A 10,558-nucleotide genomic window follows, 5' to 3' on the forward strand; every position below is an offset into this window, starting at 1 on the left:
CCACACTGGAAGGCAGGGTCTCTGTGTCAGCTCAAGCATCCTCAAGACAGCCTGTGAAAGGGCAGTCTGTGCGAATTTTGCTGTGGTTCTCAGATGTGGTTTAGCTGTATTTCAGGAGACTGCTTGAAACTGACAACGTAGAAAGTGCACCTGTCATACTGACTGTTCTCCGAAATTTCACTAAGAAAGAGCATAACACAAAAAGCAGCTTCAAACTCCTGTCATCTCAAATTTGGATATCGTGTGGTTTCATAATGCTTTTTTTGGAAATCTAAATTTAAGTATCGGATTGTGTGGCTTATGTTTAACTTTCTTCCTCGGCAAATGCACTGTGCCTCTGGGAATCAACCGCCAGCAGTGTAGCTTAAGGAAACATTAACCTGCAAGGGTATTCAACCTGTGGAAAACATTCTCCTTTCGTGAACCATAATCGTTTTGCTCATTCATTTACCTTTTCACAACAAACTAAAGGATGATCTCAGAGTACACATACATAGGAAAGGTTTAAGTTGGCTTGTTTAAAGAAGACGTCTTTCATCCATGATGGGTAATGTGGAAATAGATAAGATGTGTAACCTTTAATATTTTCTGTTTTCTCAGCCTTTTTTTCTGTCATTTTTAAAGAGAATTAAACGGTTTTAATAAAATATCATTCTTACCCAGAATTCATCCTGGGCGATTTAATTAGCAAGTTGTCTTCACAGTCTAATTGTTTTCAAAATAATGAATACCTTGAATGCAAACTGCTTTGCTGTTTATTAGCTGAATTCAATTTGCCTGACAACTTTGCAAACGTATTGCCGGATTTTTAAAAATCCATTGTTTGTTCCTTCACGGTATTTTTTTTCTCCACATTTCCTCTGAAGAGTAGTACTGAGCCACTCCCAAGTCAGAGCTACTGATGGAAGACATGCCCTCACTTAATCTTCTCTGCGTTTCTGATTTGTCCTTTAAAACGTATGCATGTAGACAAAATCTGAAAACAACATGTGCAGGTAGAAGTCAGGGTGGAGGAGTAATTTAATTTTGCCTCACACTTGGGTTTTTCGTATGCATGAGAGAAAAGGTCTGCCTGCAGGCTAGGACAGATTGACAGCCTTGTGTGCTCTTGGATTTCTTGGGCCTAGAGGAAATGTATATACTGACATGAAGGTCAAGTGGACACTTGTTTTCTTTTGTCGGTATTTTATTCGCCTTCCATACTAGCATATGAACCCACCATTCTGAAGGTCATTGGTTCAATTACAGTCCAGGGGGAGTCAATCAAAGGGCCGTGGTGGCATTTTAGATGCTAGTTTTACTACAGTAATTATGCTAGATGACATTCACAACACACCAGTATGGGGAAGCTGTATGAGAGAGAGAACTGGATGAACTACTTTTAAAACTATTATCCGTGAGTACTGATAGGCCAGTTTCATGGCAGTACAGATGGGTTATATCTGTGAACTTTGCTTCACACTTTTGTTTTGTGAAGTGGCAAGCTCATAGAACCAGGCTCAGAAATATTCAGTTGCAGTTTTTTTAACACTTCAGAATCCAGGTGTTTTGAAACATTTCCTCCTTTGTCAAAAATAAAGCAGTACACGGTTAATACCCCCCTTAGATACCGTTTCAACGCTTTTTTTTGTTCTATCTGACTGCTTTTTCCCACAATTCGCAGGTTGATGCTTCAGCTGCCTCAGGAAATGGGGTTAATAGCCATAGCAGCACGGCAGACACAAGGCAAAGGTCAGTAGTTTTCCATCACTTCAGCCAATCACAGATTTCTCTCTTTTTTTTCTTTCTCTCTTTTTCTTTGTCGTCAGCTTCTGGGCATTAAAAGCCTCAGGTTATTATTTCTCGAGGAAAAACAAAACAGACTGTTTTAAAAAAGGATATTGATTCAAAGCTTCGGCAATAGCAACAAACTGGTAATAGTAGTTAAAGTTGTGTAGGGTGTGCCTCTTCCCTCCGTTTCTACTTCTTGCAGGACTGTGAAGTATCAATTAAATGTAAGGTTACAAAAAATAATGTCACAGTCCTTGCAGGAAGAGCTATTGCCAAAAATGTGACTTATTTATGAAATGGGTCTTTCCACTGAGGCGAAGAGGAAAAGGTTCTGATTCTGGGGTCAATACTGTTGCTCCCTCAAGCTTGGTACTTCTCTCGGACAGCTCCCGTAAAAAGCACTGCTACGTAAAGGGGGAACCTTAGAGATCATCATGATTCTTCTTAATTGATTTTTTTTCTGGTTTTATTGAGGATTGTTTTGAAACAATATACAGCAGTATCTCCCAAACAAAATTACAGTAGTGTTTCTGATCAGATTCTAACACAGTGATGCAGAAGAAAAATTGAAGGTTTACATCAGATCTTCTCACTGATTTGTGCTTTGTGAAGCTGGGTAAAAATACAAATATTAAATATACAAATATTAAAAATTAGCATACCCCATTGAGGATACCCCAACTATTATACATTAGCTATCAGAATGAGGATACCCCAACTATTATACTGTACATTAGCTATCAGAATAAGGATACCCCAGCTATAATACATGAGCTTTCAGAATAAGGAAACCCCATTGAGGATACCCCAACTATTATACATTAGCTATCAGAATGAGGATACCCCAACTATTCTACGTGAGCTTTCAGAGTAAGGAGTCCCCATGCTAGCAGTGAGAACGTGGAGAGACTAAGGGCGCTGCTAGTCAGAGTTAGGGTGTCTGGATCTTCTTCCCAGGTCGTGGGGGCAACGCGTGGCTGAGCCCCGTGGGTTGTGCCATGTTCACGCTGCACGTCCGCGTGCCCGTGTCCTCAGCGCTGGGCCAGAGGATTCCCTTCCTGCAGCACCTGGCTGCCCTGGCGGTAGTGGAGGCGGTGCGCACGCTCCCTGGATACGAGGTACAGTTCATGCCAGAACATCAGAAAGGTGCCGACCGGGCCGGAGGACGTCCGGCCCTCCTGGCCTGCTGGGTAGCTGGTCGTCAGCTGAACGAAGGATCTCACCCTGCTGCTCCTTGAGAGGAGCCAGAGTGTCACCTTCAACAACATGGCTGGGCAGCTGCTGCCACACTCTACCAACCCTTTGGGTTTTAGAAGTGCCCCCCTGTTTTAAAGACGTAGTTCCACGTAGTTTCCATCTGGGCCCTCTGGCTTGTGTTTAACAATTCTCAGCCTCAGGCTCCTGCCTCCCTGTAGATTGTGTGTCTGGGGAAAAAAATCTTGTTCACAGGTTTCCAAAGAGGAAGTGTATGTTCTTGGAGAGCAGGCTGAGTCCTGGGATCCAGCATCGCTGGCTGGTTTCAGCTAAATGTGACTGGGGTTGTATAGTAGCTGGCCAGGAGGGGGATACGTTGCCCAGGACAGCTCCTGTGATTTACCAGCTGCCTGCAGGCCCTTCGGTGACATCAGTAAGAGACGCACGAGGCCTCCAGTTGGCATTAGCTGCCCTGTTGGGCACCATTGAGTTAGGAGCTTATCAAAAGACAAAGGCTGTATAGACGGGCATGTTGGAGAGGAGCACATTCTCATCTCTCACTCTCCCCTGAGTGGTACAGGGGTCTTTGCTGGAAAGCGAGCCAGGTGTTAAAATAAAAGGCAAATCCAAATTGGGTGAGGGGATAATAAAACAAATTGGCAGAAATAGATCACGTACCTTATTCATAGCACGCTGCATTTCCTGTTCACAAATGCGATGTCCCAGGATCAAACCTTGAGGTGGAGTATGGAGAGGTGATTAGGAACATGGACTCAAAAATTGACAGTTGTAGGTTTATATCCATTGCTTTTGTACTCTTGAGGAAGGTACTTCACCCAAATTGCTCTAGCAGAATAGACTACTATATAAATAAATGCCGATGCAAGTTGCTTTGGATAAGGCCCAATAAGCCCAATAAGTTGGTAACTAACCTCATGAACGTCTGGTGCAAAACAAACTCGATTGATTAATCCTAAAGTGCTAAAAAGAAAACCAGATAAAACTGATACATGAAAGACTGTGAACTGTGCATTGCATGCTTGCTATGCAGTGTTAAGTACTCATGGAGTGCTGTGAGCCAAAGAAAGCTCTGTACTGAAAAGAAGTTTGTGGTCCTTTGCAAAAGTGTTTCAAACCACACCTGATGCATGTTGAAGTTCATTATTCTGAGCATATACATATATAGATACTTTTCACTAATCAACATGGCTTAGTTCTCATGCCGCTTGATGGAAAACACCCCTGTTGTGGAGCGACCTTGTTTATTGCCTTGCTCCTTGGAGACAGGTTGTGGGCCTGGAAGCTCTCTGCGCAGGAAGTATTAAATGAAGTGAAAAAAATAACAGGCATCACTTCGCATAAATATTTTTGTTTCCTTCGTGAAGATTAAAAGCTGACGAGTGTGCCCTCACCGTATTTTTCTGGAGGTCGCACAGTCCTAGTCAAGAAATCACAGAAGGGGGATGTGGATAAATGAAAATAAGCAGAATAGCTGCTTGTTCTCGACTACAAATAGGCTAAATGTTCCTTCACAAGACTGGAAACCCAGAGGAGCCTGTCGTAAAATATATACAGTCTGTCACTTCAGATTTAGTTTTCTCTGAGGAAATAGTTTGATATATAGTCCTCAACACATATTTGTTATTTAGCTCAGTCTGCGTATTCCCACCGACAATGTAAATATTTCCTTTAGAGTGCAGATTGTAGTACTAGATAGTGCTTCTGAAGCATACGCTGCCTTCACTTTAAATGAAGTCATTTCAGAGGACTGTAGTATAAAGGACTTGTAATGATTTCATACTTTGCTTTATTTTACAGTCTAACACTGCAAGGATTTCATGACTGGTCTTTTTTCTTAAGAACATGAGAGTGGTCTTAAACGAGAGAGGCTCTTGGGCCTGCTCAGCACCCTGATATTTGATATTTGATAAACGTATCTCATCCAGCTGTTCCTCCATAGAAGCCAGAGCTATATACATATAATATATGCATATTTAACATATAGGCCAGAACCCCTATATGTAAAAACATGTCTCCTGTTCTTGGCACTTCCATGGAGTTGATTCTGATTGCATCCACTGGGTCGATTTGGTCAAAACCTTTGAGGATTTTAAATACTTGGATACTTAGACTCTTCATTATAATCACTTCTGATTAAACCCAAAAGATGTAGGCTTTCCCATGTTCTGTATGTCTTTGTGGAAGACGATGTGATTGCTGTGCTCAGTTGGAGAGGGAACCTGTGTTTCTCTCCTCAGGACATTGATCTAAGAGTGAAGTGGCCCAATGACATTTACTACAGTGACTTGATGAAGCTGGGCGGAGTTCTGGTCACCTCGACACTTATGGGATCAACCTTCCATGCACTCGTTGGTAAGGTTTCTTTGTTCTGGTCTTTGTTGGAAGAACATGAATAACTAGAGTTAAGACCTCTGGGGGAAGAGGCCTTGTCATGGCATTTTTCATGTTCATTTCCAGAGCCGACATTCTTTATGAAAGACAGCAAGGCGCTGTACATAGTTAAATGCTGACAGTTCTGTCAGGTTAGTTGTTTGGCTTCATAAATAGTTTGTGCCCAAAACATTTTTTTCCAACTTTTCTTTTAGCACTAAGAAAGTCCTGATTAGGAACATCACTTGTGCCTTCAAATATAATTCTGATCTCTACCAGTGCTGCCGTTTGCACAGATATGCTGACCTAAGCCTGGTGCAGTTGTATGATAATTGCCTCACAGACCTAGCTGTTACGGGGAACCCTCCTGTGGTATACTGAATGGAAGCTCATTAGGAAATGTTGACTGGAGATCAGGAATAATGGAAAGCGAATATGAATGAGAATGTGAATGAGAGGTGACATCTGCAAACTAGAAGACATCGGCTGGTATGCACTTGATCTTGAAGTAAAGGGAGCAAGAACTGTTCTCTGATCTCTCCTCCGCTGGTGTCTTGTTGGTTCTCAGGCTGCGGCTTCAATGTGCGCAACAGTAACCCGACCATCTGTGTCAACGACCTGGTTGTTCAGCACAACAAGGAGAGAGGGACTGCCCTGGCTCTTCTGGACACAGCTCAGCTGATAGGCCGCAGTGTCACCCTGCTGGAGCAGCTCATCCAGACCTTCCAGGACCAGGGCCCTCAGGGCGTGCTGCCCCTCTATTACAGGAGATGGGTTCACAGGTAGTCTGGTCTAAAGCTGCCTTTAATTTCTGTTCCCCTTTACAGGGAACGTTTGCGCTAATTATGCATCTTTAAATAACTAGTTGATCATTCTAACCAGCTGAGGTATTCCTTCGTTTATGAAACAAAACCGCAGAAGACTGTGGAGTTCCAGTCTAGGGTGAGGAGTCTAATTTGCAGAAATTCACAAAGTCAAAAGGGAGTAAGGCAGAGATTCAGAATGGCATTCATTTCTCGCATTGCCTTTAGACCAACTCATTATACATTAAACTTAAACAAACACATTATAATATGTAGGAATTACATCTCTACATTATTTTTATTTCAGGAATCAAACTCCAAATAGGATCAGGCGTTTTTTTATTCCTTTTATTGTCTTGGTTTGGTTACTGATCATTGAAGGTCTGTTTTTAAATAAGCCTGTAATACAAATGTTTATTAATACTCTTTACAGTAGTAATAGTTTGAGTATAGTATGTTTTTTATAATACTTGCTTTCCATTATGCTTGAGGGAATGATTGTCGGTGTGGCAGTTCATGTGTCAGACACTATATTTGCTTGGACTTAGTGCGACGCAGCTCGTGCAGTGTCCTGGCCAAACTTCGCCTTGGCCTTTACCAATCATGGCCTCCTAATAATCCCCATCTATGAATCTGCTTCATCACTCTGTTCTCTGCCCCACTCATGGTTTCGCTGATGTGTGGTGAGCGCACTGGTGCACTATGGCTGCTGTTGCATCACCCAGGCGAGGGCTGCACATTGGTGTTGGTAGTGGGATTCATCATTACCTGTAAAGCGCGTTATGTGGAGTGTTCAAATAAAAACTATAAACATGTCATTAATATATTATTATTATCAGGCGGTGGAGAGTAAGGACCTGTGTCCCAGGTAGCAAACCCCAGGTCTCTGACGCGCGTCGCCTCTGTCATCCCAGTGGTACGCAGGTGCGCCTATGGAGAGAAGACGGACCCCAGGTGGCTGTAGTGGGGCTGGACGACAATGGTTTCCTGCAGGTGGCGTCGCCGGATCGGCGCGTCGTCTCGGTGCAGCCCGATGGCAACTCCTTCGACATGCTGAGGAACCTCGTCGTGGCCAAGCAGCACTAGGGGACTCTCCTGCGGCCCTCGCCCTCTGCCCCTCTGCCCGGGGAGGCTTTCCACATCTGTCCTGAGCTGGAATTCCAAGTCTGCTGAGCACTTTGAAGCTGTATCTTAATGCGGCCCCAAAAAAAAATCATCATATGTTTTAAAAATAACTAGGGAAAAAAATGACAGGAAAATTTTCCAGCTAATTGCAGCTTATTTATTTTGTTATCCACAGTATTTTGCAGTGAACACTTTTTGTAAAAGAATTTTGGACGTGGGAAAAAGAAACTGGAACTGCTTCTGTAAAAGCACTTATTTTGGAGCGTTCTGTGGGACCTGCTTTATGAATCATTACAAGACGTTTTTGTTTCTGTAGGAGTGGTGTTTGGATAACCTGTTCAGCTGCAGATGAGCTCTGTACATACTTCTGAGAGTTGCCGATTTGGGTTATTTTTTTGAAGAATGTGTGAGGTCACCCTTTGGCGTAACAGGGCCACGTTTTAACGGATGTCATTTTCTTGACCAACACGAGAAGATGTTCAGATGTGCAGTAAAAAAATTGAATGAAATGAGTTCATGTACACTACACATATCTCACTCCTGTATAAAATATTAAATTGATTAGTTAATTTTCTTAAAAGCAAACACAGTTTAGGTGTTGCTTTTTGTTTCCTCCTTTTTTCTCCTAAATTGCCTTCAGCCTTTTTTAAAATGAATATTTGAAGATTAATCTTTAAGTGTCTAAATTTTAAGAAACTATCTAGGGCCTTTTTGTGCGCATAACGTCTTCCGATTGCCGAAAGTTGTATAAGCTGATTTGTGAAGACGATGCATGGCTTCAGAGTAAAAGTGTGCTCTTATAATGCTGACATCTCTCAGTGATCTGGAAATGTACCAACCTGAATTGCTTAACAACATTCAGATGTTATTGACATGCAAGGTCACTTGGTTTAATGCAAATTTATTCTTAAAAGTGCAAACACATTGTAATAGACTGCTAAAAGGTGGGATCCGATCCAGGAAGGGAGAGAGTGTGTCTCATGTAAATAGCTTTTGTTTAAAGTTTGTACTTTTAGAACACACAAATAACCTGAGCACTTTGCACTTACAATCATTAATAGCACATAAATGTGGGGCACTCACTTGGAATGTCGAATTCAAAATGACTTGAATGAAATAAAACAGACACACAAATCAATAGACCACAGGAGAGTTTATTCCTGTGTTTCTAAAGTATAGCTAATCGGTTAAAGGCAAATATTTTCAAATCTTTTGATTCTAAAGAATAATTATCTTAAATTTGTTACAGTATTACTGAGATTTACAGTATCATTTACTAGACAACTTTCTTTGCTACTCAAATGTCCGTGTAAAGCAATTTATGATAATTGTCCTGATTTCATTTTATAATAGATATTTTTTGCAAGCTAATTTAGTGTATTTTAACTGTATTTGAGCCTAAGACTTTTGTTGGCTGTGTTGCTGCTAGACAAAGACCTAATCTTAAAAGTCTACATTTACAAAGAAGTTGAATGAAAGTCCTGCACTGAATTGAGCAAATTGTGAAAAAATTGTTTTGTGGCCTCCTTCAGAATGTGAGTGCAATTTGAGGTTTCTGGCAGCTGAAAATTGTTTAGGGAACAAAGTGTGTTAAGGGAAAAAAAAAGTCAGTGCACATACAGCATGTCAGTATAACTGTGCTTGTCCTCTGTATAAGAAGCTGAAGACAGTGTCCTGACAAAGATCTGATAGGACCTGAATCAAGTGTACGTAGTGCTCGATAAGTTAGCAGAAATTATCTTCCTTTTTAGTCAACTTTATTGGGGACATGAAATTAAATGTTTGGAACAATGACTCAAAGTAACCTTGAGTGTGGCCAGTTCCAACAAAAAACAGTGCCAACTGATCATGCAACTATACCTTGAAAAAGCATTTTTCAGGTCATTTGTCTCTGTTCTTTGAAACCATTTTTATTACTCTTAAATGTTCTGTCCACCATCTAGATCTTTAGTCTGAACCCCCATTTTTCACATCTGGAACATCTGCACATCATCAGGACATGGCTGGGTTTCAGCTGTCTTATCAATGGCTTGTTAAATTACCCAGGCTGTACGGATCCACAGAGTCCAGTATTGAGGACTTGCAGCCACCAGGACCAAGTGTTGGATGTAGATCATCTGTAGATCTACATTCTCACACTGCAAGCTGTGTTTGTGTATGTAGTAAAAGGATATTTAAATAAACCAAGTTTAATGTGAAGTGCTCTAATTTTGTTTTGATTAGGCTCAGAACTGGATCCTGGCTGGACAGACTTACCAGAATTGTTCAATTAACAGCAATAAAAACAAAATGGAACTCAAATGTGAGTGCTAGAGAAGGTTACAGTTCCTTGGTGACAAGGATCTGACCTTGTAGTTCCGAAATGTTTTGCCTCATTACCACCTCGATGACTGTTTTAGAAAACATTATCAGTCTGGCTTGAGGCATTCTCATAACTTTTTTTTTTTTCCACAGGAAACCCTTGTTCTTGTTGAAAGATTGTTCTACGTGCTGAAACGTTGCTGGAAAAGTCCCTGGGTTGCAATTTATTAAGGAATCGGTACAATTCAATAACGTGATTAGAAGCAAAAAAGGCAATTCTCAGAAAATGAATGGTGATATTCAACAGATAGTGCTAAGAGACAGTCGGCCATCTAGCTTACTTACTGTAAAATACTCTATTTCCCAGTGTTAATGGGTCTAGTTTTCTACCAGGTGATACTAAAGCTACCAGGTGGAGAAACTGTGGTGCTTCAATGGTTGGGGTTAAGCTGTAGAGGAAGTATTGGCCTGCAAAACAGCTAAAAGTATTTTTTTTCCACATGTAGCTCAGCTTCTTTGTGTTTGCTGTGCAGGACAGTCCTTCGGGGAATGGCTAATGAGAACCATGCTGTTGATCAAGTGTAGCCCCGTATCTCGGTCAAAGTGGCCGAGAGCACCGATCGGTGGCTGAGAATAATGAGGTGCAGGCCAGCCGCAGAGCACAGGTGGACGCTGGGTGAGTGGCGAATGCAGATCCTCTGGGCCCTTAGGGAATCGAGTCCTGATCTGGCTCTTTGTTTGGCTTGCAGAAGACATGCTGTTTGTCTTCGACACTTCGGCTCTTCTTGGCCAGACCAGGCGAACGTAAGTGAGTCTTAGATGCAGCACAGAAACCACTGGATGCTTCCAGATTAAAGCTTCAAACCCCGAATCGTTTCCATTTTTTTAAAAATTGAGTTATGCATTGCTTAAGAGCCAGTTTTCTAAATCTGAGACCTGTCTTGCCTGTGTAGTGATTTTCGTATGTATAGAAA

The 10,558-nt window shown here is 41.7% G+C and overlaps 1 protein-coding gene across 1 annotated transcript in view; it reads left to right on the forward strand.

Moving 5' to 3' along the window:
- hlcs (holocarboxylase synthetase (biotin-(proprionyl-CoA-carboxylase (ATP-hydrolysing)) ligase)) overlaps window positions 1–9,482 on the forward strand; it is a 38,081-nt gene extending 28,599 nt beyond the window's left edge. Inside the window, exons 7-11 of the mRNA XM_088638935.1 lie at window positions 1,664–1,731; window positions 2,728–2,888; window positions 5,223–5,337; window positions 5,924–6,137; window positions 7,073–9,482. Of these exons, the coding sequence (XP_088495061.1) occupies window positions 1,664–1,731; window positions 2,728–2,888; window positions 5,223–5,337; window positions 5,924–6,137; window positions 7,073–7,244 (730 nt within the window). The 3' untranslated portion in view covers window positions 7,245–9,482. The remainder of the gene's footprint in view (window positions 1–1,663; window positions 1,732–2,727; window positions 2,889–5,222; window positions 5,338–5,923; window positions 6,138–7,072) is intronic.
- Window positions 9,483–10,558: the final 1,076 nt, after the last annotated feature.

The sequence above is a fragment of the Lepisosteus platostomus genome, chromosome 7 (genome assembly GCF_059453375.1).
Source record: "Lepisosteus platostomus isolate fLepPlt1 chromosome 7, fLepPlt1.hap1, whole genome shotgun sequence".
NCBI classification, from domain to species: Eukaryota; Metazoa; Chordata; class Actinopteri; order Semionotiformes; family Lepisosteidae; genus Lepisosteus; species Lepisosteus platostomus.